Source organism: Schistocerca piceifrons, chromosome 4, assembly GCF_021461385.2.
Source record: "Schistocerca piceifrons isolate TAMUIC-IGC-003096 chromosome 4, iqSchPice1.1, whole genome shotgun sequence".
Lineage (NCBI taxonomy): Eukaryota > Metazoa > Arthropoda > Insecta > Orthoptera > Acrididae > Schistocerca > Schistocerca piceifrons.
Window position 1 is genome coordinate 419,172,342 of NC_060141.1, and position 15,771 is coordinate 419,188,112.

General features: G+C 43.1%; 1 protein-coding gene across 1 annotated transcript in view; it reads left to right on the top strand.

The window, feature by feature from the left end:
* The window catches only part of LOC124794871 (gamma-soluble NSF attachment protein-like), a 133,436-nt gene that overhangs the window by 16,338 nt on the left and 101,327 nt on the right, over positions 1–15,771 (top strand). The window contains exon 5 of the mRNA XM_047258551.1: positions 3,863–4,070. Within this exon, the coding sequence (XP_047114507.1) occupies positions 3,863–4,070 (208 nt within the window). The remainder of the gene's footprint in view (positions 1–3,862; positions 4,071–15,771) is intronic.

Consider the following 15,771-nt stretch of genomic DNA (forward strand, 5'->3'; position numbering starts at 1 on the left):
ATTGAAAAATACATCCAACTGGCTGAGGAAGTCAAGGACATGTGGCATCAGGATAAAGTTGACATTATACCAATTATACTATCAACTACAGGAGTCATACCACACAATATCCACCAGTACATAGTGCAATACAGCTACATCCAAACTTATATGTACAACTACAGAAATCCGTAATTATTGATCCATGTTCAATCACCCGAAAGTTCCTAAATGCAATATAACATATACCGTACAGTTAAAAGGAAGTCACGCTTGATCAAGGTCCGCGTCACTTTCCGTGTTTGACCAGACATAACGTCTGAGAAAAGAAAGAAAGAATAATAATAATAATAATAATAATAATAATAATGGTAATAATGGTAATGATGATAATTAGTAACTGTTTGACAGTTACACACACTTTTGAAATATAACTGAAATATGTAAATAATTACAAATTTACAGACATACCTATGCAATTAATCACGTCTGTTGCTGTGTCCAAGAAGTCCAAGGGATTTCCAGGGTACGAATTTTGAGGGCACTCTTCATCACTACCTGACAGCCCTTCTTGGAAAGCTACAGGCGCTGTACACAGTGGTAGTTTTTCCCCATCTGTATAGTACCTCACCACATCATTTACATCTGCTAACACACTCTATGTTACTCCGTAAAATTGTAGTAGTGGTTCCAAAATATCTAGGTCTTTGGTCCTTAAAAGAACAGTTGTTGATATTAGTAGCCATAATGGTGTGTTGCGCTGCAAGATCACAAGGATTGTTTAGCAGTTTGCTTCGCACCACCCAGGGATCATAGGTAGGGTATTATAATGTAAGACATACCGACATGAAGCAACCGAGACCGCCATTGAAGATACGATACTGGGTGAAGAATTCAACAGAGTACTGGAAGTCAAATCCAGATAGACAGTATTATCTCAGAACTGCTGGTGTCCTTTGAGAGCTAGCCATGACAAAACTGTTTCACCTCATGCACAAGAGGAATGAAGCAGGCAAAATGCCCTCAGACTCCAAGAAGAATGTAATAATTCCAATTCCAAAGAATGAGGTGTGAATATTACTGAACTATTAGTTCAGTAAGTCATAATTGCAAAATACGAATGTGGATTATTTACACAAGAGTGGAAAACTGGTAGATGCTGACATTGCAGAAGATCATTCTGGTTTCCGGGGAAATGTAGGAACATATGAGGTAACACTGACACTACAACTTGTTTTAGTGGACGGGCTAAAGAAAGGCACATGTATTTTTATAACATTTGTAGACTTAGAGAAAGCTTTTGACAATGTTGACTGGTGAACTCTCTTCGGCATTCTGAAGGTAGCATAGATAAAATACAGGGAGTGACAGGGTGTAGGCTACAACCCTGTCTCGCACTTTTCAACATTATAGCTTCCCTTTCATCTCCTTCAACTCGTATAACTGCCATTTGGTTTCTGTACTAGTTGTGTGACTTGTGCAGAAACCAGGTGGCAGTTACATGGGTCGAAGGACAACAAGTTGTGTAACTTGTGCAGAAACCAGGTGGCAGTTACATGGGTCGAAGGACATGAAAGGGAAGCTATAATGTTGAAGTGTGAGTGATAAATATTGTAGAGGGAAACCAAGAGGTGAATACAGTAAGCAGGTTCAAATAGATGTAGCTTGCATTAGTCATTTGGAGATGTAGAGGCTTGCATAGGATAGAGTAGCTCAGAGAACTGAATCAAAGTGGTCTTCAGACTGAAGATGACAATATATTTCCACAAGTCAAACTTCATTTCCTTGCTTGAATTTTTACTTTGCAAATAAGCTCAAATTTCTATCTTTCCCACTATATACGAGGGTCACTCCAAAAGAAATGCACACTATTTTTTTTTATAAAAATACAGTTTTCATTGTGCATTTGTGAAAGTTTTACGGTGTGTAGATACATACTTCCTGCTTGTTTTGAAACTTAGTTCAACTTGTTCCCGTGAGTGGCGCCGTCACAGCATGTCTTCAAGATGGCTGCTACACTTGACGTTCTGATGTGCTGTCATAGAATTCCTGTGCTGTGAAAACGAGACAGTGGGAAAATCCGCAAGAGGTTGAAAAAAGTGTATGGAGATGCTGCTGTTGATCACAGTACAGTTAGTCAGTGGGCAAGCAGGTTACGTGATGAAAGCGGGCACGGCAATATTGAGGATTGTCCTCGTAGCGGTAGGCCTTGTACTGCACACACTCCAGACAATGTGCAGAGAGTTAACGAATTGGAGACTGCTGACAGACGCATCAGAGTGAACGAATTGTCACGCTGCATTGGCATAGGGGAAGGAAGTGTTTGCAGAATACTGAAAATGTTGGTGTTAAAAAAGGTTTGTGCCAGGTGGGTTCCCAGGATGTTAACAGTGGTTCTCAAAGAAACAAGAAAAACGGTATGCAGCGAACTTTTGGAACAGTACGAGAATGGTGGAGATGAATTTCTTGGAAGAACTGTGACAGGTGATGAAACGTGGCTCCATCATTTTTCACCAGAGACTAAGAGGCCATCAATGGACTGGCATCATGCAAATTCACCCAAGAAAAAAAAATTCAGAACCACACCTTCTACTGGGTACGGTGTTTTTTGATTCCGAAGGACTCTTGCTTATGGACATCATGCCAAGTGGGACCACCATAAATCTGAAGCATATGTGACAACACTGAAGAATCTTCAATCTCGACTGAGTCTTGTTTGACCACATCAGCTAAAGCAGGATGTTTTGCTGTTGCACAACAATGCACGGCCACATGTCAGTCAAAAAACCATGGAAGCAATCACAAAACTCAGGTGGACAACACTGAAACGCCCACCTTAAAGTCCTGACCTGGCTCAATGTGACTATCATCTCTTTGGGAATCTGAAAGACATTCTTCGTGGAACAAGGTTTGAAGATGATGACTCCATTGTGCACACTGCCAAACAGTGGCTCCAACAGGTTGGTCCAGAATTTTACCGGGCGGGTATACAGGCATTGGTTCCAAGATGGCGTAAGGCAGTTGAGAGGGATGGAAATTATGTGGAGAAATGAAAATATTGTTTCTAAAGGATGTATCTGCACACTGTGAAACTTTCAAACATGTAGAAAAAAGATGGATTAAAAAAAAAAAAATAGTGTGCATTGCTTTTGAAGTGACCCTCTTATATATAATGCAGAATTGCTAACAAACCACCAGTAATGATTAATGATGACTATCACCTACAGATACACACAAAGATTCACATAGGAATGTTGGAATTCAAAGATGTGACTGCTGTTCACACTGAATGTGTGTACAAATGGCGTGTTTTTGCATTATTCATGCAGATAGTTTGTGAAGTAGTTGTGGGATGGTAATGAAAAAACAGTTAAGAAGCAACTATTACAAACACTTGAGGGTGACGCCCAAATATTAAGCACTAGCCAACTTAGCACAATGCATCCCACAAGTGCTTCGAGATTTGTGCAGGATGCTCAGAGTTGTCAGCACCCTGTTTTGTTTATCAGTAATCTCCACAATTAGAAAAGTGCATTACATGCTGTGAATTTTATTGAGACAGAATCAGTTTCATATGCATTTTGTCATATATCTTGTACTAGACTGTAGTCAATATTAAAATCACATGTTTGGTATGTCATTGTAGCTGCTAACTATTTCATGCTCACTTATATTTTGCGAACTTTCTCGTTTGTTTCATTTCATAAAAAAATTTTGGATTTGCGTATTGATCTCAGATTTGTATTTGTACTATGCATAGAAAATTTCTATTGCTGTATGAGTTGGTTACAAAACTAATGAATATGATTTCAAAAATTATGAAAATTGATGTAACATAAGCACAGATGGAATGTATTATTGAATAATTTTATTTTATAAATAGATGCATGGAACAAGCAATCCTCATCTGCAAAGAACTGGGAGATTTTCGAGAAGTGTCACAGCTGGCACAACGTGCCTGCAGTCTTTACCAGCAGCACGGGTCACCTGATTCTGGGGCTGCTGCCCTTGATAAGGCTGCAAAGATGTTAGAAGCAACTCAGCCAGATCAGGCACTGCGTTTGTATCAGCAAGCAGCAGATGTTGTGATGGTATGGAATATTTTTGTGCAATAATTGTTTTCTTACTTGCACTGAAAATTCATTTCTTGGCTGCCTCTCACTGCATGTAGAGAATTTGGTAACTTCTATTAAGAACTTTATGTGTTCTGATCAAAGGACACCACCAGTTTCTTTATAAACTTGCAGTTACTGATAAATCAATTATGATTGTGAAATGTAGATTTCCAGCTTGTGGTTAAAATCTTATATTCATTATTGTTTTGTTAATGATTTTGAGATTAGATTTTATCATTCTCAGGCCTCATGCTGTGTTATTAATGGGTGAAGTCCAACAGTGACAGGTCACATTACATTATAATACAATATTTAATTAAGTGATCAATATCATACAATTTGTATTGCATCAAAATAGTATATCAATTCAACATTTCTGTACCCTATTGTCCCAGGTGCCACAACATTTGTTTATGTGACTGACTTATGTGGGCTTCAGAATTGTTTTCTGCTGATCCTACATTGAAGGAGAAAAATAATTACTGTCATTAAACACTTTCCATTATAGAGGCCAACTCATGCCAAGGAAGAATCAGAAGTTGCAAATATTGTGTTTTGAAGAATTTGGTGATGGTTCCACTAATTGTATGACAAAATATGGCATAATTAGGACTGTATGCATTTGCTTGGTATGCAGCTACATAGTTATGATTTGGAAAGAATTTATTAAATGAGTGACTTTTTTATTTATTTGCTGTCCATATACATCAATTTTCAAAAATTGTCTTAGTTTTAGTTCACATATATATTGAGTACAAGGTTGTACTAATTGTACTTATCTTACCACTGAAAGATATATGTATATATTGATATAAATAGTGAAGATCAGAAATTATCAGTTTTCTGTTACAAAAATGAGGTTATGGCTGTATAAACTAACAGTTCAACAAGGAGACACTAAAATTTGAAATACGACAAGTGGCTATAACATAACAGCACTATTGCAACTCTTCAGACTTTACCGACAATCTAATGACATTTTGGGTTGCCGGGTGTTCTGCCGAATATCAGCGTCATATCCCCCTGCGGGTCCAGGGGTTAGAATAGACCCAAGGTATCCCTGCCTGTCATAAGAGGTGACTAAAAGGAGTCTCACACTTTTTGGCCCTATAAGTTCAGGTCCCATTTTATGGTTTGACCTGCCACTTTCCAAATTCTACAGAAATGTGGACCAAATGCGGGAGGACACCTTACTTGGTGCATGAGTTATCCATACTGCCCTTAGATTTGATCTCGTAAACCTCGTCATGGCTTTGTATCTCCACTTGCAATTCAACTATTTGGGCGAGGACACTTTCTGGGGTATGTCAATTCTTCCCTTGTCTCCTGTCCTCTTTCACCCCATGACAGTATTGGATTTCTCTGCGCCCAATATCCAGCACGGTACCCAGTCCGTTGTGGTGGGGCTGTCATGAACCCATGTGGTGGTAGCCCCTTGACAACACAGGGATCGCATTGCTGATGCCCGAGTTGTAAACTCCCCACATATGCCAAGGAGTAGATGCTTGTCTTCCTGGGGCATCAGGACTCCCTGCAATGACCATCATGCCAGGTGGCCTTTGCTGTGGCTGGGTGGCGCCCCCATGGGGAGAGCCTCTGATCTGAGTGGGTGGCATCAGGGCAGATGACCCGCAATGCAGGGGACTAAGTCATTTCTTGCTGGTGACTGTACGGTGCCAGCAGTCTCTAAGAAGGGCAAGATCGAGTACAGTGCTGACAGAGATGACTCTAAATCGTTTCCTTCCCGTGCTACACCATGGGAATAACGTAGGGATACAGAAAGAAGAGAACCAATTCACCTCGGTATTTAGTCTGTAGCGGAATGGATGAGGACTCCTTTCTACCTATGAAACCTCAATTTTTTGTTGAACATCTTGAGGATATGTTTGGGGAAGTGACATGTTGCCCAAGATGAGAAGCGGTGCAGTCTTGATTCAGACAGCATTCCCAGCCCGATCTCGGGAGTATTCACTTGTGACCGGCTGGGTGATATTCCTGTTTCCGTCACTCCTCATTAAAGCCTCAACATGGTCCAGGGGATTATTTTCGATTGTGACCTCTTCTTGAAGTCTGATGGCGAGCTCTGCACCAATCTGGAATGGTGCGGCATTCATTTCATCTGGTGCGTTTATGGGGGACCCAAAGACAACAGGTTTGTGACCGGTGCCTTCATCTTGGCCTTAGAGGGTGATTCATTGCCTGAAAAGGTTATGGTGATGATTCACTGCTGTGACATTAAACCATACATGCCTCCCCCTATGTGGTGCTTTATGTGCTGGAAATTTGGGCACATTTCTTCCCACTGCACTTCCAATGCCACATGTCGAGACTGCGGACGTCCACTGCATCCAGATACTCCCTGTGTGCCTTCTCCCACTTGTATCAACTGCAGAGAGCAGCACTCCCCCTGCTTGCCAGACTGCACAGTACTCCAAAAGGAGTGGAAATCGTGGAGTACAAGACCCTGGACCAGTTGACTTACTATGAGGCTAAACGTAAATTTGAATGATTATATCCTGTTCAGTTGATGTCCACATATGCTGCAGCTACATTACCATCGCCATCATAAGTACCAGTCGTACCACATTCTGTGCCACGAATAGTGGGTCCTGTCGGCCTCCAGAATACATCCGCTCCCTTGGTGGTAGGGAGGAAAATATCCTTCCTTTGCTCTCAAAGTACCTACTTCAGGAGCAAGACCGCCCCTCCCCCAAACACAGGGGACATCGGTCCCCTCACCCCAACCAGAGAAACAACAGTCTCCTCCGGCTCGTCTCGTGCAGAAGGGGTGTCTTGGGAGCCTCTCTCCCAAGGTCTCCACTAATGCCACAGCGGACAGTCGCCAGTGGCTAAAGGAGCCAAAAGCTGCTGGACGAAGAGCTTCACACTCTTCCTCCATACCTGAAGCTACTTCAGAGAAGTCCTCCCAGCAAGCTCCTAAAGAGAAGCGAGAGGGCAAGCAAACAAAGACGTGTGCTAAGTAAAAGAACCCTCCGGTGGCCCCAACGCCACCACTCCCTACCAATTCTGCACCTGTGGATGAGGTGGAGATCTTAGTGTCTCCTGAGGGCCTGGATCTCACTGATGCCTCATCCAGAATAGGAATGGATACAAATATTCAATCAGTGGTAGCAGGTGACCCTGAGGTGTAACCTGCCTCCTTGCATGCTTCATGCCTTCCCAGCCTCACAATAACATCATCCCCCAGTGGAATTGCTGCATTTTTTTTCCACCACCTGACTGAGCTATGGCAACTGTTAAGCTTTACACCTGCTTTCTGCAGTGCCCTCCAGGAAACCTGGTTCCTGGCAATGCGGATCCCTGACCTTTGCGAGTATCAGGGATATTACAAGAACCATAGCGACTATACCCCCCCCCATGAACCATGGTGGGGAGGCTTGCGTGCCTCAGCGATACAGATTGCCGTACCGTAGGTGCAACCACAACGGAGGGGTATCTGTTGAGAGGCCAGACAAACGTGTGGTTCCTGAAGAGGGGCAGCAGCCTTTTCAGTAGTTGCAAGGGCAACAGTCTGGATGATTGACTGATCTGGCCTTGTAACAATAACCAAAACGGCCTTGCTGTGCTGGTACTGCGAACGGCTGAAAGCAAGGGGAAACTACAGCCGTAATTTTTCCCGAGGGCATGCAGCTTTACTGTATGATTACATGATGATGGCGTCCTCTTGGGTAAAATATTCCGGAGGTAAAATAGTCCCCCATTCGGATCTCCGGGCGGGGACTACTCAAGAGGATGTCGTTATCAGGAGAAAGAAAACTGGCGTTCTACGGATCGGAGCGTGGAATGTCAGATCCCTTAATCGGGCAGGTAGGTTAGAAAATTTAAAAAGGGAAGTGGATAGGTTGAAGTTAGATATAGTGGGAATTAGTGAAGTTCGGTGGCAGGAGGAACAAGACTTCTGGTCAGGTGACTACAGGCTTATAAACACAAAATCAAATAGGGGTAATGCAGGAGTAGGTTTAATAATGAATAGGAAAATAGGAATGCGGGTAAGCTACTACAAACAGCATAGTGAACGCATTATTGTGGCCAAGATAGATACGAAGCCCACACCTACTACAGTAGTACAAGTTTATATGCCAACTAGCTCTGCAGATGACGAAGAAATTGAAGAAATGTATGATGAAATAAAAGAAATTATTCAGATTGTGAAGGGAGACGAAAATTTAATAGTCATGGGTGACTGGAATTCGAGTGTAGGAAAAGGGAGAGAAGGAAACATAGTAGGTGAATATGGATTGGGGGACAGAAATGAAAGAGGAAGCCGCCTGGTAGAATTTTGCACAGAGCACAACATAATCATAGCTAACACTTGGTTTAAGAATCATGAGAGAAGGTTGTATACATGGAAGAACCCTGGAGATACTAAAAGGTATCAGATAGATTATATAATGGTAAGACAGAGATTTAGGAACCAGGTTTTAAATTGTAAGACATTTCCAGGGGCAGATGTGGACTCTGACCACAATCTATTGGTTATGACCTGTAGATTAAAACTGAAGAAACTGCAAAAAGGTGGGAATTTAAGGAGATGGGACCTGGATAAACTAAAAGAACCAGAGGTTGTACAGAGATTCAGGGAGAGCATAAGGGAGCAATTGACAGGAATGGGGGAAATAAATACAGTAGAAGAAGAATGGGTAGCTTTGAGGGATGAAGTAGTGAAGGCAGCAGAGGATCAAGTAGGTAAAAAGACGAGGGCTAGTAGAAATCCTTGGGTAACAGAAGAAATATTGAATTTGATTGATGCAAGGAGAAAATATAAAAATGCAGTAAGTGAAACAGGCAAAAAGGAATACAAACGTCTCAAAAATGAGATCGACAGGAAGTGCAAAATGGCTAAGCAGGGATGGCTAGAGGACAAATGTAAGGATGTAGAGGCCTATCTCACTAGGGGTAAGATAGATACCGCCTACAGGAAAATTAAAGAGACCTTTGGAGAAAGGAGAAACACTTGCATGAATATCAAGAGCTCAGATGGAAACCCAGTTCTAAGCAAAGAAGGGAAAGCAGAAAGGTGGAAGGAGTATATAGAGGGTCTATACAAGGGCGATGTACTTGAGGACAATATTATGGAAATGGAAGAGGATGTAGATGAAGATGAAATGGGAGATGCGATACTGCGTGAAGAGTTTGACAGAGCACTGAAAGACCTGAGTCGAAACAAGGCCCCCGGAGTAGACAATATTCCATTGGAACTACTGACGGCCGTGGGAGAGCCAGTCCTGACAAAACTCTACCATCTGGTGAGCAAGATATATGAAACAGGCGAAATACCCTCAGACTTCAAGAAGAATATAATAATTCCAATCCCAAAGAAAGCAGGTGTAGACAGATGTGAAAATTACCGAACTATCAGCTTAATAAGTCACAGCTGCAAAATACTAACACGAATTCTTTACAGACGAATGGAAAAACTAGTAGAAGCCAACCTCGGGGAAGATCAGTTTGGATTCCGTAGAAACACTGGAACACGTGAGGCAATACTGACCTTACGACTTATCTTAGAAGAAAGATTAAGGAAAGGCAAACCTACGTTTCTAGCATTTGTAGACTTAGAGAAAGCTTTTGACAATGTTGACTGGAATACTCTCTTTCAAATTCTAAAGGTGGCAGGGGTAAAATACAGGGAGCGAAAGGCTATTTACAATTTGTACAGAAACCAGATGGCAGTTATAAGAGTCGAGGGACATGAAAGGGAAGCAGTTGTTGGGAAGGGAGTAAGACAGGGTTGTAGCCTCTCCCCGATGTTGTTCAATCTGTATATTGAGCAAGCAGTAAAGGAAACAAAAGAAAAATTCGGAGTAGGTATTAAAATTCATGGAGAAGAAATAAAAACTTTGAGGTTCGCCGATGACATTGTAATTCTGTCAGAGACAGCAAAGGACTTGGAAGAGCAGTTGAATGGAATGGACAGTGTCTTGCAAGGAGGATATAGGATGAACATCAACAAAAGCAAAACAAGGATAATGGAATGTAGTCTAATTAAGTCGGGTGATGCTGAGGGAATTAGATTAGGAAATGAGGCACTTAAAGTAGTAAAGGAGTTTTGCTATTTGGGGAGCAAAATAACTGATGATGGTCGAAGTAGAGAGGATATAAAATGTAGGCTGGCAATGGCAAGGAAAGCGTTTCTGAAGAAGAGAAATTTGTTAACATCCAGTATTGATTTAAGTGTCAGGAAGTCATTTCTGAAAGTATTCGTATGGAGTGTAGCCATGTATGGAAGTGAAACATGGACGATAAATAGTTTGGACAAGAAGAGAATAGAAGCTTTCGAAATGTGGTGCTACAGAAGAATGCTGAAGATTAGATGGGTAGATCACATAACTAATGAGGAAGTATTGAATAGGATTGGGGAGAAGAGAAGTTTGTGGCACAACTTGACCAGAAGAAGGGATCGGTTGGTAGGACATATTCTGAGGCATCAAGGGATCACCAATTTAGTATTGGAGGGCAGCGTGGAGGGTAAAAATCGTAGAGGGAGACCAAGAGATGAATACACTGAGCAGATTCAGAAGGATGTAGGTTGCAGTAGGTACTGGGAGATGAAAAAGCTTGCACAGGATAGAGTAGCATGGAGAGCTGCATCAAACCAGTCTCAGGACTGAAGACCACAACAACAACAACAGCGACTATACTAGAGTTTCAGGTGGAGTTTGTGTCTATGTCCTGAACTCAGTATGCAGTGAACCCGTGCCCCTTCAAACCCCTCTTGAAGCTGTGACTGTCAGGATAAGGATGATGTAGGAAATAACTGTGTGCAACGTATATCTTCCTCCAGATGGTGCAGTACCTCTGAACACATTGGCTGCACTTATTCATCAATGCCCTAAACCTTTCCTACTTTTGGGAGATTTTAACGCCCCTAACCCCCATAACCCCCTGTGGATAGTGACCAACGTTTGCTGGTAATGTACCTGAGAGGGACTAAGGATAAAAAAGGGACAGAAAACCAGGAAAGGCATGTAAGGGTATGGAAGTTGAGGGAGGAAGAAAGCAGGCTACAGTACCTACAAGTAGTAAAGGGAAGCATCCCAAAGGATGAACCAAAAACAGTAGAAGAGGAATGGGGTAGAATCAAGGGAATATTAGTAAGTGTGGTGGAAGCAATTTGTGGGAGGACAAGCAACAAAAAGAGATGGAAAGTATCACCCTGGTGGAATGATAAAATAAAGGATATAGTACAGAAGAAGAATAGAGCCTTTAGGGTATGGTTCCAGAAGAGAACAGTAGAGACAAGAGGAAAGTATCAGGCAAGAAAGAAAGAAGCAAAAAGAGTGGTGGCGGGGCAAAGAAGAAAGTGGATTGAACAGTGGACCATAATGATGGAGGAGTATAGTGAAGGTTCAAAAAAGGTTTTATATGGGATGATTAAAAGTAAGAGGAAGAACGGTACGACAGATTATGCTCGAATGGTGAACAAAAGTCAACAACATGTAGAGAATAAAGAGGAACTCAAGACTGTGTGGAAGGAGTATTTTGAAGAACTCCTGAACCTGAATGGAGAACTGGATGAGGAGGAACAAACGGAGAAGAAAAAAGAGGAGGAACAGCAAATAGAAAAAGGCCTTGCATAGGGAGAAGTGGAAGAGGCATTGGGCAAGATGAAGGGAGGGAAGTCACCAGGTCTGGATGAGCTAAGCGTAGAGATGGTGAGAGCAGCAGGAGAAGTGAGGATACAATGGCTATATCGAGCAATGAAAATTGTTTGGAGACAGAAGGTGATCCCAGAAGACTGGAAGAAGGGAATAATTGTCCCGATCTTTAAGAAGGGAAATAGAAAAGAGTGCAAGAACTATCAGGGGATAGCATTGATGAGTCATTGTGCAAAGATTTTTGAGAACATTTTGGAAGCACAAATTCAGGCAAAATTAAAAGGAAGAATGAGAGAAGAGCAACATGGCTTCAGAACAGGAAGGTCCACAGTGGATCTAGTTTTTGCTGTAAGACAACTGCAGGAACAGCACTATGAATATGGAATAGATCTACTAATGACCTTCCTGGACATTGAAAAAGCATATGATAGTGTATGTAGAAGCAAAGTGTGGAAAGTCTTGGAGAACAGAGTAGTAGCAAAACAGATTATTTGGAGGATAAGGGAAATGTGCCATGGAAGTGTGAGCTGTGTAAAAGTCGGAGGAGAGAGATCAGCTTGGATTGAAAAGAAGAATGGCTTGGGGCAGTGAAGTGCACTTTCACCATTACTCTTCATTGTAGTGATGGATGATATAATGAGTACAGTAGCACAACTAATTGGTGAAAGGAAGATGAAAACTATGGTGTTTGCAGATGATCTGATGATTTAGGGGAATAAGGAGGAGGAAGTACAAGAGCAGTTGCATGTATGGGAATGTACAGTACAAGAATATGGGATGGAATTTAGTATAAGTAGGAGTGAGATGATTATCACAACAAGAAAGAAGGAGAGAGGAACAACTGGAATAACAATTGGTGGGGAACGATTAAGGAGAGTGGAGAGTTTCTAGTATCTAGGAAGCCTGATGCAGGAAGACTGAAAAAACAATATAGAAATAAATGAGCAGGGGAGAAAAGCAGAAGCATTTCGGAAGAGTGTCAGAAGCCTGATATGGAGCAAAGATGTACCGCAAATCAGCAAAAAGATTATATACCGGTCATACTGTGTCCCAATCCTGACATATGTATCAGAAACCTGGGTTACAAAAGGAAGAGAGAAAAGCAAAGTACAATCTAGTGAGATGAAATTCTTGAGAAACCGTATTGGGGTGACAAAGATAGACACGTTAAGAAATGAAAGGATCAGAGAGTTAATGAAGGTGGAACCATTATAGGAGATAGAGAAATCAAGGCTGAGATGGTTTAGAAATGTTAAAAGAATGGAGGAGAAGAGGATACCCAGGAGGATACATGAGATGAAACTGGAAGGAAAGAGACCAAGAGGAAGACTGAGAGACAGATGGCTGAAAGGAGTAGAGGAATGGATCCAGAAGAAAGGAGAAGACCGGGCCAAAGTGAAGACAGAGAGATGGTGGCAAGACAGATGATGATGGAGAGACCTATGTTCCATACAGACCTGGTCAGACGCTGGAATCTGTCCTAGATGATGATGATGATGATGATGATGAAAAGAAGAAGAAGAAGAAGAACCCCTTGTGCGGTGGCACTGTGCTTATTGGCGGAGGTAGAGATGTCACAACTTTCCTGTCTCAACTTGACCTGTGCCTCTTAAATACTGGGGCCCCTACACATTCAGTGTGGCTCATGGCAGTTAATTGGCCATTGATTTATCGCTCTGCAGCCCAGGACTTTTCCAATCTTTCCACTGGAGTACGCACGATGGTAGTGACCACTTTCCCATCTTCTTGTCACTCCCCCAGTGCCATTCCCCTGGACGTCTACCGAGATGGGCTTTAAACAAGGCAGACTGGGAAGCTTTCACCTCTGCTTTCACCGTTGAATCTCCCCCACATAGTACCATCGCTATGGTAGTTGAGTAGGCCACAAGAACGACTATTTCTGTGGCAGAAAACACAATCCCTTGTTCTTTAGGGTGCCCCTGGCCAAAGTTAATACCTTGGTGGTCGCCGGAAATCGCTGAGGTCATTAAAGAGCGTCAAAAAAAAAAAAAAAAAAAAAAAAAAAAAAATGGAGACAGGCATGTTGGGAGAGGTACGTCTCGACCATTGTGTGCCATTCGTCACCTTCGCAAGTCTGGACAGAGATCAGACGTGTTTGTGGCTACCAGACCCTAACAAGTGTTAAGTGTTACTGGCATTAAAATTGATGGCATGTTATCTATTGATGCAAATGCAATTGCTGTACTTTGCTGAGCACTATGCTCGAGCCTCCCTGTCAGAGCATTATCCCCCAACATTTTGCACCCTCAAGCGGCGGATGGAAAGGAAAGCCCTCTAGTTCACTGAATGTCACAGTGAACCCTATAATGCTCGATTTACAGAGTGGGAGGTCCTCAGTATTCATGCACATTGCCCCGACAGCTCCTGAGCCAGATTGGAACCACAGTCAGATGATCAAAAATCTCTCATCCGACTACAAACGACATCTCCTCGTCATCTTCAACCGGATGTGGTGCAATGGCATCTTTCCATGACAATGGTGGGAGAGCACCATCATTCTGGTACTCAAACCTGGTAAAAACCCTCTTGATGTGGATAGCTAAAGGCCCATCAGCCTCACCAACGTTCTTTGTAAGCTGCTGGAACGTATAGTATGTCGGTGGTTAGGTTGGGTCCTGGGGTCATGTGGCCTACTGGCTCCATGTCAGGTTGGCTTCAACAAGAGTCTCTCTGCCACTGATAATCTTGTGTCCCTCGAGTCTGCCATCCGAACAGCCTTTTTCAGATGCCAACACATGGTTGTTGTCTGTTTTGATTTACGAAAAGCGTATGACACGACCTGGCGACATATCCTTGCCACATTATACGAGTGGGGTCTCCGACACCTGTTCCCAGTTTTTATCGAAAATTTCCTGTCATTTCTACTTTCCGTGCCTAAGTTGGTACCTCCCATAGTTCCCCCCATATCCAGGATAATGGGGTCCCGCAGGGCTCTGTATTGAGTGTATCTCTATTTTTAGTGGCCATTAACGGTCTAGCAGCAGCTGTCGGGCCATCGGGGTCACCTTCTCTGTATGCAGACAACTTCTGCATTTCATACTGCTCCTCCAGTACTGGTGTTGCCGAGCGGCGCCTATAGGGAGCCATCCACAAAGTGCAGTCAAGGCCTCTAGCCCACGGCTTCCAGTTCTCATCCGCGAAGTCATGTGTCATGCATTTCTGTCTGCGTCGTACCACTCATCTAGAACCAGAACAGTGGTGACATATTGATTCTTAGGACTGGTTTTCGCTGCCCAATTGATGTGGGTTCCTCATCTTCGTCAGCTGAAGTGGAAGTGCTGGCAGCACCTCGATACCCTCCGCTGCCTGAGCAACACCAACTGGGGTGTAGATCGCTCTATGCTGCTGCAGCTTTATGGAGCCCTTGTTCAATCCGGCCTTGACTATGGGAGTGTCGTTTAGTGTTCGGCGGCATCCTCAGTGTTGCGTTTACTCGACCCAGTGCACCACTGTGAGGTTCGACTGGCAACAGGAGCTTTTAGGACGAGTCCGGTGACCAGCATCCTGGAGTAGGCCGCAGTCCCTCCATTTATGTTGCACACATTCATAGTTCTCCTGAGCATCCGAATTACCATCTCCTTTTCCCACCCACAGCAGTTCATCTCCCACATCGGGGGCCCAGGTCAGGGCTTAAGATTGCTGTTTGCGTCCGATCTCTTCTGTCTGAAGTGGAGTCCTTGCCTTTACTACCTCTAGCCAAGATCCATTCACATACACCTCCATGGTGTACACCCAGGCCGAAACTTTGCCTGGACCTTTCACATGGTCCTAAGGACTCAGTTAACCCTGCAGCTCCCTGCTGTCACTTCCTCTTGATTCTTGACATGTACCAGGACTATGAAGTGGTTTACACTGATGGCTTGATGGCTGATGGTCACTTTGGTTTCGCGTTTGTTCATGGAGGACATATTGAACAGCACTCCTTGCCAGATGGCTGCGGTGTTTTCACTGCAGAGCTGGTGGCTATTTTTCGTGCTCTTGAGCACATCCGCTTATTCCCTGGTGAGTTGTTTCTTCTGTGTACTGACTCCTTGAGC